Source organism: Triticum urartu, chromosome 4A (assembly GCF_056163025.1).
Source record: "Triticum urartu cultivar PI428250 chromosome 4A, HENAU_Tu73, whole genome shotgun sequence".
NCBI lineage: Eukaryota > Viridiplantae > Streptophyta > Magnoliopsida > Poales > Poaceae > Triticum > Triticum urartu.
In genome coordinates, this window is record NC_141876.1 from 605,064,668 (window position 1) to 605,087,187 (window position 22,520).

A 22,520-nucleotide genomic window follows, 5' to 3' on the forward strand; every position below is an offset into this window, starting at 1 on the left:
ACTGAAATTCGGTTGTATGCCGAGTGCCGGGAGTACGGCAAGTGTTGCACTCAGCAAACTCCCTTTTGGCACGGGCTTCGTCAAGTCCTTTCCGTTAGGTACTCGGCAAACTAGCGGTACTTCGCAAAATAAAATGGCTTGACGAGCAGCCAACGGAAACAACGCTTGCCATGTGGCCAGCAAGGTTTGCGAGTGCCTCAGTTTGATATTCGACAAAGGACCCACGGGAGGGCACCATGTATCCAGAAGGTTTGTTGAGTACCCTTGAGCAGACACTCGGTAAAGAGCTCTCATTTTTTATGTGTTCCCTAAGGAAGATACTCAGCAAAGGCCGGCCCACGTGAGGGCTCCACAGGTTCATTGGTTTTCTAGGTTCCCCGGGACGACTTTCAGCAAACAGCCCTCGACAGAGGGGCTAGCTGGCTAGCTGACACGCTCCCAGGACGTGCTACGCATCCGGCTCTACCAAGTCCTCCAGGGACACACTCAACAAAGAATCTCAGAAGGTACGAGATCAAACCGCATGTACTCTTTGCCAAGTGTAACACTCAACACTTGATTTATTTAGTTCTGCAATTAGCCATGTAATAACTCATATATAGCAATTCATATATCATGACATCCCACATAACACAAGCACTGAAACATTATATACAAACCATTCCTCAACATATATCACAAAGTCTCAAGCACAAATTCACAAGCACTAGTTCAAAAGCACACAAACACAAGCACAAGTACAGAAGGTCCACAAGCCCAAATTTCTCAATATAACCTGAAGCCTATGTATTTCCAAACGTTGAAGACTGGTATGACACCATCTTGAGGTATCATTCGGTTTCAATTGATCCAACTGTAAGCATGAGATAGTAAGATAACTAATGAGGACAAAAATGAAGATTGAAAAGTTTAAAGAGAACTCACAAAGATGAAGCCAGGAGCATGCAGAGGAGGAAGGGTTGGCGTCTCTGGTGGAGCTGTGCCATGCAGAGCATAAAGATTCTGGATCGCCTACTGTTGTTGAACCAACATCGCCTGCATTTGCATATATACCATTCGCATCCCGCTCTCCCTTTGTTAATCATGATGTTAATCAACAGAGAATAACTCCAGGGGGATAAAGAAACAAAACTGCACGTACAAGAACATCTTGAATAATCCATGCATAGGGCACCCAACAATAAACATCCAATAAGAGCATCTCCAACAGCTGGGCTAGGGCATCAAAAAGTGACTTCTAAATTTTTAGACAAAGAATTTTTTATTCTCCAACAGCTGCCCAAAAATAGGGCACCAAAACATCAAAACTAAATTAGATCATTGCAAATTCAATCCAAACATGCTAGCATTCGAAGTTTTAAACATGCAAACTTAAACATAGTTCGGGTACGATCATGCAAACTTAAACTTAGAATACCAATAACTACAGACAACTAATAGTGAGGAAGATCACTCCAGTCGATGTTGGAATGCACCACACCATGAACACAATACACATATGTACATATACTCATCCCTATGAACGTGTGTGGGTGCATATCATTTTGAGATTGACGAAATCACCATATGCGCCTCCGTAGACGACGGGAATATCTCCTCCACTGAACGAATATCACCAGAAAGTCTGAGTACATCCAGAAAAATGTGATTATCAGTGCCAACTCTAGTACTATTTAAACCCCGATGGGCTATTTTCACCACAAAGAGCCTTACCAACTGAGTTTGGCTCAGTTTGCTATTAAGATTATAGTTTGATGGATCTGATTATGTTACCACTACCCTGCATTTTCTAGGACCAATTTTTTTTTTCGGGGGAATGCATTTTCAACTTGTTTACTCCTTTTTCTTCTTTTTTGAGCAAAGTGGTAGGCTACTCCTGACATGACAGAGCACTAATTGTTGTCAACTGATTGGCTTTAAGATTAAGACACGCATCAACAGTTAATTGCCTCCTCGTGCGCGCACATGCTGAGCAGAAGAAAGAAAAAGCTTTGCAATATATACCACCCCAACCATGCACGCACCACAACATGACCATAGTGGAGTTTCCTGCCTCTTTCCAAAGCACACCGCGTGCATCTCTTACTTTGCTTTAATTAACTATTATTCCCCTAACACCGCGTATATCTCTCGCTTTGCTTAATGGACACATCACACGTGCATGCCCGTTCACCTAACTCCAACCTAAGTATCCACTGGAGCTCACACAGAGTCTCTGTGCAGCTAGCCTCCATCTCCATCCACTTTGGTCCTCGCCTCCTCCACCGATCAACCATGCCTCAGACACTGCCGGACGACCTCCTTGAGGAGGTCTTCCTCCGCCTCCCGCCGGGCGAGCCCGAGCACCTCGTGCGCGCTTCCCTCGCCAGCAAGCTCTGGCTCAGCCTCCTCGCCGGCGCTCGCTTCCGTGGCCGCTATGCCGACCGCCACGGAGCTCCTCCCATGCTCGGCTTCCTCTACTCCTGGCCAGAGTACGCCGGCCCGGAGGACGAAGAACACAAGCCGCACTTCGTCTCGACCACGAAGTTCGCCCCACGTGTCCCCGACGACGACTGGAGCGACCTGGCCTACTCTGGGTGGGACTGCCGCCATGGCCTCGTCCTCCTCGGGGATAGGAGCAGGTCGCCCATGGGGTTCGTCGTCTGGGACCCCATGACGGGCTGCCGCTGGGAGCTCGACGTGCCGACGGGATACATGTCCACTAAACAACGTGGGGCCGCTGCCGTGCTCTGTTCTGTGGCCGGCTGCGACCACCGCGCGTGCCATGAGGGACGCTTCCGGGTGGTCTTCATCAGCCTGGACAAGACGAATGGTGTAGGTATTGCACGCGCGGGCATCTTCTCCATGGAGAAGGGTGGGGTGAGCAAGCCGTGCTCTGGTCTTCATCTTGCCGGTGGAGCAACAGTCGATGAAATGCCATCAGTCCTCGTCCAAGACGCACTCCACTTCATGGTTCGGCGACCTCAAGACTATGTAGCACTAGCAATTCTCAAGTACGACATTGGCTCTGATAGCTTATCACTGATTGATATACCGTCGGTGTCTGCGACTATCGGCAGCACCATCATCATGGCGATGCAGGACGGAAGTTTAGGGATTGCGGGGATGGCAAACACGGATAAGTTTATCCTCCACCTGTGGTCCAAGCAGATGGGTTCTGATGGAGTTGATGCATGGACTCACCGTAGAGCCATCGATCTCAAGGCATTCCTCCCCATTCAAAATACCAAGAAAAGAGTTATTAGACTGATTGGATCTATGGAGGGGAGTGATATCATTTTCGTGACCACGGATCTTGGCATCTACGAAATTAATCTCAAGTCACTGCGGTGGACGAAGCTATGGAAGAGAGAAAGGTTCCGTGCCTTGATTCCGTATATGAGTTTCTGCAACCCACAAGGTATATCTATATGTCCTTTCATTTGTGATTCGGAAACAATTCTTGTATCAATAGTAATATATTAAATATGGAAAAAATCATGTTTAATTACGTCAAAAGTTATATTTGATTTTTCAATTAGTGATATACATAGATATGTGCGGTCAGCAATGTTGCATCCAAAGCATATTTAAAAGATTGCTTGTTTCATCCGATGCAGGGTTATTTTTAATGTCTCAATTTCGAATACATATAGGTGTGTTCGCACAAACTTTGAGTGATATGTGATACAAAAATGTTGCACCTTCCTAATTGGCAGTATTATAAAGTATAACTTCATGCATCTCCTTCTAGAATCATGTTGACAAATCTATATTTGCAGAAAGAGCGAGCACAAGCGATGAGGCGCATTGACGACCGTGAGTAATGGAATATGCTTAATAGCATGAAGCCAGTACCATAATTTAGAGGCGTCGGGGTTGTGTGAGTTATGTACTATTTAGTTCCTCATTTTGTGTAATGGTGTTTGTTTTCTCACCCTTTGGTAGTTTTTGTGAGTGACCTTGATAATTTCCTCTTGTTAGTGGAATGTGTAAGCAGGTGAATGAATTATCTTTGTAATAAACCTCTAACTTGTGTAGCATTAACTCTGATGTTTAATTTATTTGAAAATGCATTTGTAGACAATAATTTATTTGAAAATCGATACTCTGAAATGCTACTTTCGAAAGCATTTTGGAGCACTGATTTTTTTTTTCAAAAATGTAATTTCATGATGAAAATTTTCAAGCTCTTGGAACATTTGTCAATGTTTGTTACAAAAAGAAAATCAGATATTACTTATTTATTGATTGATTTTACTATTCATTTAAGCTCGTTTGAACTTAGGCTGAGAAGGTGACTTTCCCTTGTGTGCCTGATTCTTACGTATGTATATCAGGAAAGAATCAACCAAGGCGCTTGTGGTATAGGTGTGTGTTGCCATATACGCTCCATCGGCCAGAAGGAATTGGCCACCGCTAGCTTGTACGAGCGCATAGTTGGAAAATACTCGACGGTTGCGTCGTCAAGGTCGGGCATGTGCCAATAAGGTGTCTGGTTTCTTGTGTCGTTGTTGACTGATAGTGGAATCACAGGCAAATCTATGTTTGATGAAATGGTGAGTCCCTGTGATGCAGCTCGTTGATGACTGAGAGTTGAATCTATACTACTATTAAACAAGAAAACATACACTCAGGCGAACGAAAACTCTGCCAACCAGCAGACGAGAGATTCAATCGGCAATAGACAGTGCCCAATTATTTATCAGTTTAATAAAATTCATTGTCCAACAATACATACAGAGATCGAAGTCATGTTTCACCTTTTATGCTGACAGGAAAGGTATAAATAGGCATAGGGGCCTCGTTTGATGCACCCTATTAATTGAAAATTGGTACTGGGAATTAAAACATAGCCACCAGGAAAAAAAATAAACATACCCATTCATGTGAGAGGGCGTGATGGTCAACCAACTAATTCACTAATTGTCATATGTAACATAAGTCTAGCCCAGTAAACAAATCTTAGGTTAGTCATATATATGGGTATGTTTGGAAGTATTTTTTATCTGATTGTCCATGTTCAATTTGATTTACCTGCAAAGTTCATGTTTTCGGTGACCTTTTGCTCTTCTTTTGACTTCTATAAATTGATTTCTGCATCTTATATATTTAATTGGAAAAGCAATTCCAGCTAGGCTGGGCTGAATTCACAGGCCTAACATCTCTTTCTCAGGCCCAGAGCCCAACTCCTTTCTCTGTTCCCCTGGCAGAACGTTGCTTCTTCTTCCTTGCTCACGCATGCACGCACAGAAACGGCAGCCTCGCGTGATTGCCGCCCTCCCCTCCTCCCGTGATTCCCTCGCTAGTCTTATCTCCTCCCACATTCTCCTCCCCAAAGTCGAAACCCTCGCCTCCACAGATCGACCATGCCGCCGCCGCCATCGCTGCCGGACGAGCTCATCGAGGAGATCTTCCTCCGCCTCCCGCCGGACGAGCCCGCGTGCCTCGTGCGCGCCTCCCTCGCAAGCAAGCCATGGCTGGACCTCCTCTCTAGCCCCGCCTTCCGCGGCCGCTACCGCGATTTTCATGGCGCACCCCCCATGCTGGGCTTCCTTTACGCCGACACGTCGGACGAGCACCAAGGACCCGCCTCGCTCCTCGTCGCCAACACGTCGTTCCGTGCGCGCTCTCCCAGCCGCGACTGGGAGGACTCCGGCTACTTTCCCCTGGACTGCCGCCATGGACGCGTTGTCCTTGAGGATATGGCTAACCTACCGCTGAGGCTCGTCGTCTGGGACCCCATGACGGCCGGCTGGACGGAGCTAGAGCCCCGGCAATACGACAGCGACGTGGTCACAGCAGCGGTGCTCTGCGCCGTGAGCGGCTGCGATCACCGCGCGTGCCATGAGGGCCCCTTCCGGGTGGTCACCCTCGGCCTGTTCTTGGACGAAGGCGAGTGTTATGTAGACGTGTGCGAGTATTTGTCGGAGACAGGGGAGTGGGCCGAGCAGGGCTGCTTTGATCTTACGGAGAAGCTATCCATCAATCTGTCCGCCGATCTATCCATCGAGCCAATGCCCCCTGTCCTCATTGCAGACACACTCTACTTCATGATTAGGGATGATCATAACAATCGTGTAGGAATTCTCGGTTACGACCTTGGCTCTCATTGGTTATCAGCCATGGCCGCGCCACCAAAGGGGCGTGTGCGTAAAGGTAAAGCTATCCTCATGGTGATGGAGGACGGTTGTTTGGGGTTCGCACACTTGAAGAGGTTTACCCTCTACCTGTGGTCAAGCCAGATGAGTTCTGACGGACTTGCCAAATGGACTCGGTGTAGAATCATTGACCTCAAGGAAATTACCCGCATTCAAAATACTGAGAAAATAAATCTTATTAAACTGCTTGGGTCCGTGGAGCGCAGTGATATCATTTTCGTGACCACTGACCTTGGCGTCTATGAGATCAATCTCGAGTCACTGCAGTGGAAGAAGGTATGGAATGATAAAAAGATCCACGCTCTGATTCCGTACATGAGTTTCTACAATCCACAAGGTATGGTTATATTTATATGTCCTTTCTTGTCATTTGGGAACAACCCTTAAGTTATAGTGTATACAGTTAGTGGACCATACAAAACAATGAATGTCTAATCGTATCAAATGTTATGTTTGAAATATGTGGGAGCAAAAAAAATTGTGATGTAATTAATTAACACTCACATGTTACAATTTAAATTATGCTTACATAATTGATGATTTATGTAGTATTATTGCATTTATTTATTTTTGAATCGGACTGATTATACATCTTTGTTTGCAGAAAGGTGAATATGCTGCATGGCACAAGGCCACACTCATCATCAAGAAAGATAACAAGCATGGATGTGCTAGGGGTCTCATGATGAATTATGTCACTATTGAGTGGCCGTTTTGGTGCAGTGGTGGTTGCTTGTTTTCTCATATTGCTATTGGATTTTGTTAATAAGCTCGATGGTTTCCCCATGTCATTGGCATGAGTGAATGGATTATCTTGTAATGAACCTCCAATTCATCCATGTGCACGGTTGTTAAATTTGCCTCGAAATGCATCTGCAAACAGTAGCTTTGTTCGACCATTTAAAAAAAAATGGTCTCACAGCTTTGATATAGTCTATCAGTTCATCTACCAGAAAAGGTGCCTTTGATGAGCAGATGATAATCATGCCATGTCTAGAGCTAGTGGTTTCTATCACCTAAGAGATGATGATGGTTTATGAATGTCAGCTCGCTGATATTTCCTAATTAATTTAGTAAATTTAGGTGGTGCAACATGGCAATTGCTGATGTGATGTTAATGTTGTTCTTTTTTTTAGCAAGCAATGTTTCCGGAGAGTATAAAAGGCTAAGTCCATGTTTGGTTCATAAGTCTTATGACTTTTTTTAGTCCCAACTTATAAGTTCCAAGTTTTTAAAAAGTCCCTACCTGTTTGGTTACTGGGACTTATAAGTCTCTATGAGACCATATTACAACTATAAGTCCCTATAAGTCCCTCCTTGAAAGTCTTATTTCATAAGTCCCAAATGCCCACTTTAAGTCCCTATAAGTCCCTCATGTTTGGTTTAGATGGGACTTATAGGGACTTATTTAAGTCCCTAGACTAATAAGTCCCTGGAAACAAACACCCTCTAATTGGTTTCATGCCAACATTTGGCACTGCCAATACTTGACAAGCCAACAATTGGCAACATCAAAAGTTGCCAAAAAATGACAACCTCTTGTGAGGTTGGCAAGTGAAATTGATAACTAACCAAGCACTAGCCAATATTTTGGCATTTGCCAAATGTTGTCCTGTCAATTTTTTGCATCAAACCAATCATGCTCTAAGATGTAAACTGAAAACTAGAGCTATGAATTAAGGGAAGTGGTGACAGGATAACAGGACATAAGTGCATGACTACATGAACATCTTACAGAGTTCTCATATAATTGAGTAGCTCCACAAAACTGTTAGGTATTTGTTGATTACATATTTTTGGTATGTAGTGTGGACATATCAGTAGACTGTGATGTCCATATAGTGAGATGAGGATATTCATATGTTTGATTCAAGGAGAGGGAAAATACACCCATCTCTCTCTCCCTCAGAGCCAGAGCAGGTGAAACTATATATTTCTCACGAGGTGAAACTCTATGTAACAGCAAGTAGGACCGAGTTCATTGCCGCGTGTAATGCACATTTGGATATGGTTCAAGATGTTTTGTCGGCTGAAGCTTTGGCGCTCCAACACGGCCTATTCTTAGCTGAATCCATGGGTTGTAATAGAGTCGTTGTGAGTTCTGATAATAGTGAATTAATAGAAATTATGAAGAACGAGAGCCCCTCTACAGGTATTGCTGCAGCGATTTATCATGATTGTTTTTCTGTGGAGTCAAACTTTGTTAGGGTTAAGTATGAGCATGCGAATAGGGAAACAAATTCTGTAGCTCATGAACTAGCCCAGTTAGCTAAATTCCAGACCAGTAGGGTCTGGATGGATGTTCCTCCCCCCTCTATTGTACCTCTCGTGGTGAATGATGTAACATTATTATCTACTGAATAAAGAGGTTTTTTGAGGTCAAAAAAAAGTAGGACCGAGTGGAAATCAAACAGTACACCGTATGATAGATGAGGCGTGCGTGCGGTTCTAGATCCTAAAGAGTAGGAGGACGTTACACGTAGAGAGCTGGTACACGCACAGATACATACATCACGGTAACAGACCGAAGAGTCCACGCCAGTCTCCCCAATCAAAACCCTCGCTTCCTCCACGGACCATCGCCGCCAGACAAGCTGCTCGAGGAGGTCTTCCTCCGTCTCCCGCCAGACGAGGCCAAGTGCCTCGTGCGCGCCTCCCTCGGCAGCAAGCTCTGGCTTGGCCTCGTCACCGGCCCTCGCTTCGGCGGTCGTTACTGTGAGTTCCATGAAGATCCTCCCATGCTGGGCTTCCTTTATTCCTGGCACCTTGGCTTCAACCCGAAGAAACACGACCCAGAATTCGTCTCCACCACGAAATTTTACACACTCACTCCCCACCACAACAAGCACACAAAGAACTCAGACTATGTTGTGTCGGACTGCCGTCATAGTCGCGTTTTTCTTGGCGAAACGGCTCCTCGTCCCATGAGACTCGTTGTTTGGAACCCCATGACGTGTTGCCGGAAGCAGGTAGTCATCCCCCACGATTACCACAACCAATGGCGCCGTGACCGGATGTGACAACCTTGCGTGTCACCGACATTGCAAACTCCACACAGATTCCCAAGTATCTTTTTGCTTACAGGACCCCTCTGAATTCTGAATTCTATTGCTGTACTGAGATTGCCATACGACATGGTAGGCTAACTGAACTATAAATACTCATGTTCTAGTCATGTTCCAAGCAACAAAATCGGTCATATCATGCAATAGTAGCAGTATTGCAAGTATGTGATGGGCATGCACCTGCCAAAATGTTTGCCTAACAAGCTGTTTATCCCAATCACCCGTCACAGGGTCAATGAGATCACACACACGTGATAGAAGATGATTACCACGAGTAGTTATTACTTTCTGGTTGGGGCTGGAATGTGGAATCCATTCATCCTCCCAAATCTTAATTTTTGTCCCATCACCAACTCTCCATATGTGTCCAATCTTTAGGACTTCAACACTGGCCATAATACTTTGCCAAGTATAATAAGATTTGTTCTTCAAGGTGTCATTCAAGAGATCTCCATCACTGAAATATTGCGCTTTGAGGATCGTCGCACAAAGAGAATCCGGATTATCAATAAATCTGCAAGCCTGTTTTGCCGGTAACGCAAGTTAAAACAGTTGATATATCTATAGCCCATTCACTAGTGCAGAAAAGCCTAGCTATGGAGTGACAAAAATGGTCTTGCTGGCGTGGACGCACAACGCCACCAATATGGCACCATTATTAAAAAATAGTGGTGGCGCTGGCGGCCACGTCAATAGTATTATACGTGTTGCTGGCGTACTACGCTGGCAACGCCAGCACTATATTCGCTCACCTAGCGGCGCACAATGTACTTTGCACGCCACGAACGTTGCGTGCAGTAAAAAAGATTTTTTTACACCATGTAACATTTAGCATTTCACATTAAAACTAAGCGCATATATAATATTACACAGTAGAACAGTACCAATTAATATAACATTACAACTTAATAATTAAGTGACAATCTCACAAATAGTATGCAATCGATCGCTAATAGAATGAGCTAAAACAATAGTAGAAAGCGCTAATAAGCAGTTCATTTAGCATCGACTGCCCCACCAAACACATACCTCTAAATGAGGTCGATAACGATCATCATCCTCAAGTCATGGCGCTGGGTGTTCCTGATGGTGACTAAGATGGTTTGTCCAACCTGGACATTCTTGCCAGCAAGGAAGTTGTTCCACCCCACACGCTGAAGACAGTGCGACTGTTCATGTGAACTGTGTAAGCACAGTTGGTAATGAAGCCCCTTGCGGTAAGGCGTAGTCCAGCAATGCATGCTTCATCTGGCTTGATGCCACAGCTATCACTTAGCCTCTTAGGTAATTTTTGAAGAAAAAACATATATGATAAATGAGCATGTTACATTACTACACTACGCGCACATCATATTACTAAGCATATCACATTACTACACTGTGTATATTATCAAATTCTATGCTAAGCATATCACACATTACTACACTAAGCATAACATCAAATTCTACACTAAACACATGATGCATCACACATTACTACACTTAGCACATGATGCATCACACATTACTACGCTAGTTAAGTAAGCATATATCATCACATTATTACTACACTAAGCATATCACATTACTAAGCATGCATATCAAAACTACTACACTAAGTAACATACCATGACATGGCGGTTAACATTCGTCCTTGTCAGACGGGCCACAAATGACATCCCGATGTAGTCATCGCGTGGAGGAAATATGTACCAGAGGTTGCCTAATTCGTCCTTGTCCTCGCTCGACCTCATTCTTTGGGCATAGAGGGCTTTATCAAGTGGGTCCTCATCATCTTTGTCCTCCGAGTTGACGTAGATAACAGCCAGTTGTGGAGTTTGTCTTCTAAAGGAGAAGCTAATCAATTCACCCCCAGCGGGATACATGTGGGCGATGAAACGATCCCATTCATCTCCTCCAATCTGGGATATCTTTCGTCTCTTCTAGACCTCCATAGTGTATGCCCCAGGAGCGTCGAAGATCACAGTGACTCCGGTAATGAGCTCATTGAACTCCAATCTTACATTGCAAGGGACAATCTGTGTAAGAAAAAAAAAACAAACACATTGCATTACTGAAAATAGCAACAAAAGTAAAAGAACTAACTGTTAGAAGGTTCATATAATGTATTATCGCTGCAGGAACAAAACACGACTGGAAGTAGATGCGAATGAGTGTGCCAGTTGCAAAGTTGGTTGCGCACCTTGACTTGCACACTGGACATGGTGATGGCTACGCCATTCTACACAAAATATATTGAAAACTAAGTATTTAATCAGTTTGTACACTAGTAAATCAAATTTTACTAAACATATTGGAATTCATTTTACACAAAACATATTGAAAACATATTAAAAACTAAGTACATAATTCTAACTAGTAATTATATACACAAATAAACAAAATCCACGGAGGGAGACACAAATAAACAAATTCTACACTAGTAATTTATAGGAGTTCACTTTATTTATTCCTAATATTCTAGGCACTCAAAATTTTTCTAATCAAAATGCATTATAAATATCGGATTCTACACAATACCAATCGGATTATTACTAAAATTTGTACGCAAAGCAATCCATGCAACAAATTTGGATTCCACATCACACAAAGCAATCGATGATATATACTTAAAATTTATACACAAATTAAAGCAATCCCCTAAATCAACTACATGAATTCCAATGAATTCCGTGTGGCGTGTCCGCGGACGGAGGAGGTGGGAGTGGGGAGGAAGGAGATGTGATGGGAGGAGAAGGAGTGGATCGAACCTTGCTGCTGACGAGAGGCGGCGGTGGCGGCTCTGGTCGAGAGGGGGAAGTGTATACGGGGTGTGGGTGTGACTTGAGAGGGCGGTGACTTAGGTCTTTTACTAAGTTGAGTCAGGTGGGCATTGCTGGCGTGAGACTAAAGCACAACGCTATAGCTAATAACAGTCTAAATAAAAAAAACTAACATTAATAAAAGACTTAACAAAATAAAAGACTCAAAATTACTACTGATAGTATAGAAATAAAAGTCCTAAAATGATAAGAACACTAAAAATAATGATAAAATAATATAATATAATATGTTAACTATTTTGTGACTAGTATAATCATTAAATACTTAAAACACTTAATAAAATGGAAATCTTATTTCTGGCGTGGATAGAAAACGAACGCCAGCACTAACAAATTAACTAGGGCGTGCATAGATAACCAACGCCACCAGTATATTCCAAACAGTGGGTACATATGGGCCAACAGATTTGTGATATCTCTAGAAAAAGCAACACCAACACTAAACATGTAAAGTTGACGTGCTAATTATGCCTACGCTAGTGCTATTTGAAAAAAATATAGTGTCGACGTTGATGGAAAATGGCGCGGCACTAATGAAAGTTGTGGCTAGCCGTTTTTTCACTAGTGATTCCATCTTACTTTTTCGGAATTCACATCTTTCACGACGCGAACCAGTGCATCCTCTTATGAGTTGCATCATCACCCCACCAAAACTGAGATATTGCATCCGTGATTTCTTTGCAAAAAATTTAGGACTCTTAAAGATAAACATCTTGTAAGTTCGTATTGCTTGCGCAACTGACTTTATAGACCTCTTTCCCGCCGGTAGATAGGCACTTTTCCTTTCAACCAATGGCGGATCTTCGTGGGGGTGAACCTGGGCAGCCCCCCCCCCCCCCCCCCCCCAAGCAAAATTGAAATTGTTTTAGTATCCTCGTCATAATAATGTGGCAGCATTACACACTCAGCGACCAAGTCCGAGCGTCCTCGTCTTCTACTCTTTCCGCTTGCCCTCTTGTGTGGACTGAGCCTTGCTGCGTAGTGGCGGGCCATTGACAAGTGATTGTGCCTGCGCCGGGGGTGGCGAGCAGTTGGTTGTGCACGCATGGGCGGCCAGCCAGAGGCGGAGAGGCCAGAGCAAGAGTAGTCGGCTCCTCCTTCTCCCCATAGGAAATTTCTTGCTAGTCTAATTCTTGCATCTTAATTTGTTGGCGGAACTTCTGATTAGGTCATAGCTAGATTTTGTACTCTCTTTTTTTGTTAACGGAATGGGCAGTGATGGTTAAAAGAAAACCATTGATGCATCTTACATAAGAAAGAAAGTCGAATGTGAGGCCTTTTTGAGGCAACATTAACTGAATCAAAGTGTGAAGCTAATGTACCAACATTTTGAGAGTCGAATGTGAAGCTAATGAACCAACAGTAATTGAATCAGAACCACCTGTTCATCCCTCTCTTGTTGCAAATGTTCTTATGCAAATTTAGAGCATTGAGAAACGAAGAGCTGATCTATATAGAGTGATTAACTCAATACTTCATCATTAAATAATATTTTAGTACAATTTCATTTATGTTATGGACTAGCTTCTATAAATAATCAAAGTTAGAAATGTATCTCATAAGTTAACATGGAAAAGATTAATAATAGTATAATTATTTAAGTTTCTCCATTGCAATAACTAACTTTTACAATTTCTTATTCTGGAGAAGAAACCATCTTCGTCCCTCCTAAGATTTCTTTCAAGTTCCGCCACTGCTTGCAACTACTCCATCTCAGGAGTAGCCGGTCAATCAAATATTGAAAACTGTCACTTTTATCAAGCCCAAGGGTACCCGGCAGTCCCAGCTATTTGTAATTCAAGGCTCATAATATCTAGAGAAGAGCATACCTCGGCCTTGATATCAACTCCTGTACTACTAGGGGCTGAAAAATATTCATTCGATTCAAATCTAAAAGAAAAAGGGCGTGCTGCTTGGAACACGGGCGTGCTGCTTGGAACACGGGCGTGCTGCTTGGAACACGGCGAAGCCCGTAAGGTTCAGACCCGTCGGTCCAAACGTCTTTGTTGTGCAGGCTGAGTGCCTCGGAGATTGGGAACGCATGGTGGATCAAGGTCCATGGTTATTCAGGAACATGGTGGTGCTCATGGCACCGTATGATGGTTTCACGAAGGTGGAGGAGGTGTCGGTGCTGTTTATGCCGATTTGGCTCCAAATTCACAAGTTACCCGAGGGTTTTTGTAAGAAGAACATAGTGGAATCCTTGTTAAGGAACTCGGTGAAATCCTGGAGATGAGGCTGAACGGGAACACACGTGGTGATTATGTGAGGGTTAGGGTTCGGCATGATATCCAAAAACCCCTCACAAAGTTTGTGAACATTGTCAAAGGAAAGGAGAGGCAAGTGTTCTTAGTTCGCTATGAAAAATTAGCTCGGTTCTGCAGCGTTTGTGGTCTTATTGGGCATGATTATAAGGAGTGTGGCTCCGGGGTCCATGAGGAGAAAGATAAGAAATTTGGATCATGGCTATATGCCGATGGGCTGAACAAAATCAGGCAGGATGAGGCCGGTCATAGCACTGATCAGAAGCAGAATCAGCGTTCGTCAGGAAAGGATAAGGTAGTTGGCAAGACGGTGGATCCCGATTTAGCTGACACGGCGTCCAGTCCGTCGAAGCATGGCACCAGAAGTATGCAGGTGGATTCAGCAGCTCGGAAAAGGTTGGCTTTGGGGCTGGAAATTGGGGAGGATCGAAACAAGACCAACCCGGATGCCTTGGCGCTGACGCAGGGCCTGGGGGAGGATGGAGGACAGCATTCTTCTCCAACGAGCAGTTCTAACAGTAAGAGAGCTAAGGTTACGTCACCGGTTGTGTCTGAAGAAAGATCGGCGGCCTCCTGCGAGGAGGACCGCCGGGTCCAATGAGTACCCTAGTGTGGAACTGCCGGGGGGGGGGGGGGGGGGGACCGCCGGACAGTTCGTGAGGTTTTGGCCCTCTCAAAAGCCAATTCCCCGGGGCTGATTTTTCTTTCAGAAACTCGTCAAGCCTCAAGTAAGATGGAGAAATTGAAGTGGAGGTTGCAGATGAAAGGTTTTACTGGTGTGTCAAGTGATGGTCTCAGTGGGGGGCTAGCATTGTACTGGGATGAAAATCTGCAAGTAACGGTGTTGGACTCTTGTGCACGTTATATAGATGTCAGAATTGTGGATGTAGCTAATGATAAGACATGGAGAACTACCTATGTGTATGGAGAACCATGGGTGGACCACCGTCATCGCATGTGGAGTGCCCTCTCGAATCTCCGGGCGGTGTCGTCAGATTCGTGGCTGGTATGTGGGGATTTCAATGAGGCGATGTGGCAACATGAACATTTTTCTCGGTCACAACATTCTGAAAATCAGATGCTTCTATTTCGTGATTGTTTGGAGGTATGCGAGCTTATGGACTTGGGTTTCTCAGGAACCCCGTTCACATATGATAATGGGCAGATGGGTGATCGGAATGTGCGGGTAAGGTTGGACAGGGCGTGTGCGGACGAGGCGTTGAGGGACTTGTTTCCGTTTGCGCAAGTCACACACCTAGCTACTTCCTGCTCAGACCATGTTCCGCTGATGATACGGCTCACACATGAGGAGCCATTGCGTACAAAAATCAACCAAAGATATGAGATAATGTGGGAACGACACCCTGGACTTGGAGAAGTGATTGCTGATTCATGGCGAAATAGTAAACCGCACGGTCATCTCGGTGCGGTACGGGATGCAATGAAAGAGATGATGCTAAAACTCCGGGCCTGGAGCAAGGAGAAGTTTGGCCATGTAACTACAGAGATTGAAAAACTTCGGTCTGAGTTGGCGGATATGCAACTTCATGGGGTGGCTAGAGACGCCATTCGTCAGAAAATGTACAAGCTTGATGAGCTTCTGTATAGGGAGGAAATGCTTTGGTTGCAGCGGTCACGAATCACGTGGCTTAAGGAGGGGGAGAGAAATACGTCTTACCTTCATCGACGGGCAGTATGGAGGGCACGCCGGAACCACATCCAGCGTCTACGGCGAAACGATGGGTCGTGGTGCTCGGCCCCGTCCGATATGGAGTTGGTGGCTACGTCGTACTTCAAGGAAGTGTTTACTAAGGACCCGACCCTGTCCCCGGAGTCGGTCCTTGAGAATATATTGCCCAAAGTTTCCCAACAGATGAATGATATGTTATGTGCACCCTTTTCTGAGGAGGAGGTGGCCAATGCTCTATTCCAGATCACTCCATTGAAGGCGCCAGGTACAGATGGTTTCCCGGCTCGCTTCTATCAACACAACTGGGCGGTATTGAAAGGTGAAATCACGGCGGCGTTGTTGGAGTTTTTCCGAACTGGAATCATGCCAGAGGGTGTGAATGATACTGCTATTGTGCTGATTCCAAAAGTTCCTTTTCCTAAAGAACTAACGGATTTTCGGCCAATAAGCTTGTGCAATGTGATTTACAAAATGGTGTCCAAATGTTTGGTGAATCGTCTTCGACCTATCCTGGCCGATCTCATCTCTGAAAACCAGAGTGCCTTCATTCCAGGGAGGCTGATTTCAGATAATTCTATCATAGCTTTTGAATGCATTCATCATATCCAGTCCATTAAGCAAAATAGTCCTGCGGCATGTGCCTATAAACTAGACCTGTCAAAGGCTTATGATCGTGTGGATTGGGATTTTCTCGAGAAGGCCCTAGTTAAGTGGGGTTTTTCCAGAATCTGGATAGGCTGGATCATGGCATGCGTTAAATCGGTAAAGTATTCGGTGAAGCTCAACGGAAAACTACTGGAGGTGTTCTCCCCTTCGCGGGGCTTGCGACAAGGTGATCCATTATCTCCGTTTCTATTCCTTTTTGTCGCTGATGCTTTGTCTGCTCTTATCTCCAAGTCTGTCTCTGATGGGGACTTGCGGGGTGTGAGAATTTGTCGGGGTGCACCTATCATATCCCACTTGCTTTTTGCGGACGATACAATGTTGCTCTTTGAGGCGTCTGGCCAGCAAGCTAGCATTGTCAAAGGTTTGTTGAACACTTATACGGCTGCAACGGGTCAACTTATCAACCCAGAGAAGTGTTCCATCCTGTTTTCGGACAATTGTGAGGCGGCGGTGGTAGATGAAGTGAAGGGCCGTTTGGATATATCTCAGCAGGTGTTTGAACCAAAATACTTGGGGCTACCGGTTCCTGAGGGTAGAATGCATAAAGGAAGATTTGAAACCCTACAGGAGCGCTTGCGGAAGCGGTTAATTGATTGGAGCGAACAGTACATGTCTGTGGGCAATAAGGAGATCCTCATTAAAGCGGTGGCGCAAGCCATCCCGACATATGTTATGAGCGTTTTCAAGCTGCCTGCCTCTGTTTGTGATGAGTTAACAAGGATGATGCGCCAATATTGGTGGGGGTGGAGAAAGGAAAAAGGAAGATGTCATGGCTAAGCTGGGAAAAAATGATGCTCCCTAAGGCTATGGGAGGCATGGGCTTCCGTGATATGAGAGCTTTTAACCAAGCCCTGCTCGCAAAACAGGCTTGGCGTTTGTTGGACTGCCCACAAAGCTTATGTGCGAGACTTCTCAGAGCTAAGTATTTCCCCCATGGGAATCTTCTGGACACGGTGTTCCCGGCTACTTCCTCCGCGGTCTGGAAAGGAATTGTCCATGGTTTGGAGCTTCTGAAGAAAGGTATTGTTTGGCGGGTGGGGGATGGCTCGCTAATCAAAACATGGCGGGATGCTTGGATCCCACGAGGTCACAACTTGCGGCCGGTTATGCCGAAAGGTAATTGCCGGCTCCATTGGGTTGCAGATTTTATTGATGAGCATGGTGCTTGGAGGGAGCAACTCTTGAGAGAACATTTTTGGGATCTGGATGTTTGTGAGATTTTGAAAATACGTACCTCGCCGAGGAACGGGCAAGACTTCCTAGCTTGGTTCCCAGAAAAGAATGGGCAGTTCACGGTCCGGAGTGCTTACCGTTTGGCCTCGCTAGGCAAGGCCCAGGAGATGGTGGGATCGTCGAGTGCTCACCCATCGGGAGAGCGGCCTGTTTGGAGATGCATTTGGAATGCCAGAGTGCCACTTAAAATGAAAATCTTAGCCTGGAAGGTAATCTCTGGGGCTCTGGCTGCTAACGCATGCAAGAAATACCGACATGTATCAAAGAGAGATTCTTGCCCCTTATGTGCGAAGGACGAGGATACTAGCTTCCATGCGCTAGTTGCCTGCGATTATGCTCGCGAGGTGTGGGCACAGATGAGGGAGGTATGGAAGCTACCTAGGCAGGAAGAGTTGTTAGATACGGGGAAAGATTGGTTGCTAAATGTCCTTGCAAATTGTGATGCTTTCATGAGGGACTGTGTGATCATGCTGCTTTGGCGTCTATGGTCGCTCCGAAATGACTTAACGCACGGGAAAGAGGTGCCACCGGTTCCGTCTACGGTGATGTATCTACAGAGCTACATGCGATCGCTGGACCTTACCAGGAGGTTCCCGACGGACGAGATCTTAAAGGGCAAAATGCCGATGGTGCAGGAGGAACGGTAGATCGTCAAGGTGGTGCCGCGGGCCCTTCCCTGGCCGCCGCCTCCACCAGGCCAAGTTTCCTTGTCAGTCGACGGGTCTTTCTATCAGGCGGATGGGTCAGCTGCAGCGGGTATGATACTACGGAGGCATGACACGAGTGTTGTGTTTGCTGCTTATCGTTAGATCTTCAATTGCAACGAGGCTCTCGAGGCGGAACTACACGCGCTAATGCAAGGCATGGCGATCGCGATCCAGCATTCGGATCAACCGATTATTGTACAGTCGGACTCCTCGACGGCCCTGTCCGCCTTGTCTGGTACTAGTTTAACGAGATCAGCCTATGGGCATCTTGTTAATGAGATTCGTCATCTTATGGTAGATAGAGAGTTTATTCCTTTGAAAATTAGTCGTATGCAAAATAGGGTAGCAGATCGTCTGACTACGTACAGTCGTACGGAACGTGCCACGGTTGTATGGCTGGGTCGAGGACCACCATGTGTGGAGGAACTCTTGCCTCTCGATTGTAACCCTATGATTGTGGAATAAAACTCTATTACCATCGCAAAAAAAATCTAAAAGAAAAAGGTGAGGTAAATACGAAAGAGAAATGATTTAGATCTAGAGTAAAAAAAAGGCATTTGGAAAAACTATTTGACACATGCAGAAAATCAGGATCAGTCAAAATAATCACGCACGAAAACACTTTCCTTAACGTAAATAACTGCAGTAATTTCGGAAACAGTTTTGCCTCGTCTTTGTTTCTGCTTGCGCAATCAGATCCAAGTCGCGCTCCATATAACTGATAACCTCCAGCCGCCGCCATGGCCAACCACGAGGGAAGGCGCACTTGGAGCACGCCGACGCCGAGCCGTGCCGCTCCCGGGAGCAGCGAGCGACGGGGAAGAGCTGACGACGATGGCAGCGTGGACCTGGAGTTGGGGAGGAAGGACCCCACGGAGGTTGCGCTCAAGACCTCGACGTGGGGGCGGACTGCCGCCGCCGAGGCCGGTCACCGCCTCGAGTTGTTGGGATTGGGAGGCAATGTGCTCCTGGACGCAAATAAAGAGGGCAGGGCGACCAAGATCCTCGCGTTCCTGCCCCTGGCGGTGGAGGCCACCGCGGCGGTCGCCATGGCCGTTGGCCTCGCAAGGGGAGGCGGGTACGGGGACAACGCCTTCGTAGTCAGCATCGTCGCTCTGATCGCCGCTGACCTCGCCGTTGACCTTGTCGAAGGCTACATTGCCGGCAACGCCACGGCGGCCGCACTCGTAGCCCGCCTCGCGCCGCCCCCGCGGATCTGCAGGCTGCTCAGGGGCGGCGTGTGGTCGGAGCAGGGCGCGGCGATGCTCGTGCCGGGGGACGTCATCCGCATCAGGCCCGGCGACGCTGTCCCGGCGGACGCGCGGCTGCTGACGCCGCAGGTGGTGATGATCGACCAGTCCGCACTCACCGGGCACCGCCTCCCGGCCACCAAGAATCCTGGCGACGCCGTGTACGCTGGCTCTGCCTGCGCCCACGGCGAGGCTGAGGCCGTCGTCCTAGACACCGGTGCCCATACCTACCTCTGCGACGCCGTCCGCCTCGCCGACACAACCGAAGGCGACCCCGAGGCCCAACTCGTCTACTGGATGATCAAGTGGGCATGGAACGCGGGCGTCGTCGCCACGTGTTTCCGTGTGGTGGTCGACATCGTCGCCGGTCACGTCGTGTTCTACGGTTTCATGCTGGGCATCGCCTTAATATTGGGCCTGGCGGGCTGGATGTTGTGCCACGAGACCTTGTCGCCGTCGCATCACTGGCGCCAGTTGCGCCGCCGGCGGGAGCGCGACCCGGAGGAGCTCATGCGCGGGCTGGAGGACCTTCGGCGGCATGGAGGAATCTCGGAGGAGACGCTCTGCAAGTGCCGCGATCTGTTCGGGGCGGAGCCGGTCTCCCGCGAGCTGGTGGCGAAGCTGGCCAACCACTTCGGGTGGGTGATGCCGGATGCCGGCCATCACCTTGAGGATCGAGGAGATGGCCGGGTTGTGGCTTGAACGCCATCTCCTAGTACTAGCTAGACTTTCCGATTTGTCCACGTAGCAACATAAACTCTTTCTGTGGCTCGCAAATTGCTCCAGCTGCCTGCACTTCAAATCAGCATCAGTTTTTTTTATCAGGTATCTTGTTCCAATATAAGTCCAACAAGGTTGCATCTCTGTTCTACAATTAGGACCAAATATCATCCAAACGACAAATTTAAGGGACCCCTACATCGAACGAATCATAACGAACGCTAAGCGCCGGTCGACCGGCTCAAATTTCGGACGCTCGCCGCGCAGCCCTTCGATCCGCCTCTAACCCTTGGATGGGTTACTTCCCATCATCTCACACCCTCCACCTCCCTTGAGAAAAAACCAAGCGCCCGCCCTCTCTCCCCCGCATCCCATAGCGCGCATTTCCGCCCCTCATCGTTTGCCTCGTACCCGACGCTCGCCATCGAATCTCACTGCAGATGCCCGCCATCGTCAACCACAACAAAAGAAAACATTGACCCCGTAGCAACATTTCCGTGGCCTCTCCCCTGTGCATCTATGGTAGTAGCAAAATATACGAAACTACTTGCAAGTCAGTAAATCGTAGTGTCAATTATCAAAAACATGGGAATAAACAATGAAACTATGAATTTTTAGTTGTGATCTAATTTAAAATACCATTGCTCATCTATATCTATACCAATATAAAAAGATCCAAAGGGGCAGATCCAATTAATCTCGGTCATCAAATCATGTCAATCCAATGACCTAGACTGCTTCAATATTGAGCGCTCAACATGTTTAGTGTGCATTTAATTTCATGCCAAATATAGTGCTAATTACATAATAACACACAAATAATATCCTACTTAATTAGTATCCGCATGCACTTAATATACTTTCAAATTTGCATTGCACGTACACATTGACTAGTGTTTAGGAGATAACGAATTGCCAAGAGAGGAAAAAAATCGATGCTTGTGTTTATGGCTTTGTGCGTACTAAATCGCTGCATAGACAGAGTGCTACCACGTTCAAGCCGCCGGGCGGCGTTCCACTACGGGAGGGTACACCCTCCCACGTCAAGTAGTTAGCCAGCATGGCGGCCAGCTCGTCCCCGACCGGCTCTACTTTGAACAGGTCGCGGCACCTCTGCGTCGTTTCATCCGAGATCTTGCCCTGCTCCCGGAGCGCTTCGAGCTTCTGCATCAGCTTCTCCGGGTCACGGCCATGCCTCCGTTGGGCTAAGTCTCTCCACATGAAGGTGTGTTGGCAGCCCAACATCAGCCCATAAGTCCAACACATGTAAGCCGTTGATCCTCGCTGTATCCAACGGTTGAGAGTGCTTCCAAATGAAGTGAAGCAAGGAGAAAACCCTAGCCACTCCACCCCTGCTGGTGGTGGCTGCCATTCGCGAGAATGAGAATGAGAGCACACAAGAGAAAACACAACCTGAGAGAGAGGAAGAAGAAGAAGCAGAGGTTCTGTCCAGATTTGCTGCATCTGACTAGACAGTGTACAAGCTGATGGTTGGAGGCTCAAACGTTCTTGGATCGACCCCAAACTTGGTGAGCTCGTTCCTTACTTTGAGTGCTTCGATCTGGTTAGCCGGTTTGAGGATTGGGTCAATGGAGCATTAGATTTGATAGTGGTTTTCTCAGCTCTGACTGCTGCAGTTTCAGAACGGAGTAGTTTTGGGAGACGAACAGTTTGGGTAGGCAAATGATGTCCGATTGAGCTGAAATTTGGAGGGGATGTCAAGAACTCATGTGTCTACTTGTCTGCCAAATTTGGTGCCGTTTGGTTCAGCAGTTTAAGAGCAGTTTGCAAAACACTGAAGGGTACAAAAGCTGTGTAAACTCTGCTTTGCTGAAATCTTGCTTCTTGTGGTTGTTGTTGCTGTTGCCGGTTGGCGACGTGGAGAGTGTGTTGTAAATCTCTTTAGAGGTTCTAGAGTAGACTTTGTACTCATCATTCTCATAGTAAAGTTGCGTGGACCGGT

The 22,520-nt window shown here is 46.5% G+C and overlaps 3 protein-coding genes across 3 annotated transcripts; all 3 read left to right on the plus strand.

Annotated features, from left to right (window-relative positions):
• Positions 1–2,162: 2,162 nt before the first annotated feature.
• LOC125554402 (uncharacterized) lies at positions 2,163–4,051 on the plus strand. The gene is made up of 2 exons (XM_048717968.2): positions 2,163–3,400; positions 3,762–4,051. Exons 1-2 carry the CDS (start codon positions 2,275–2,277, stop codon positions 3,791–3,793), a joined length of 1,158 nt encoding a protein of 385 aa, XP_048573925.2. The 5' UTR covers positions 2,163–2,274; the 3' UTR covers positions 3,794–4,051.
• A 1,297-nt stretch (positions 4,052–5,348) lies between these two features.
• Positions 5,349–6,527, plus strand: LOC147977223 (uncharacterized). Its single transcript, XM_087521102.1, has one exon. It carries the CDS (start codon positions 5,349–5,351, stop codon positions 6,525–6,527), a length of 1,179 nt encoding a protein of 392 aa, XP_087377228.1.
• A 12,800-nt stretch (positions 6,528–19,327) lies between these two features.
• On the plus strand, positions 19,328–20,539 carry LOC147977224 (ATPase 11, plasma membrane-type-like). Its single transcript, XM_087519925.1, has one exon. The coding sequence runs from the start codon at positions 19,328–19,330 to the stop codon at positions 20,537–20,539; it is 1,212 nt and encodes a 403-aa protein (XP_087376051.1).
• The last annotated feature ends 1,981 nt before the right edge of the window (positions 20,540–22,520 follow it).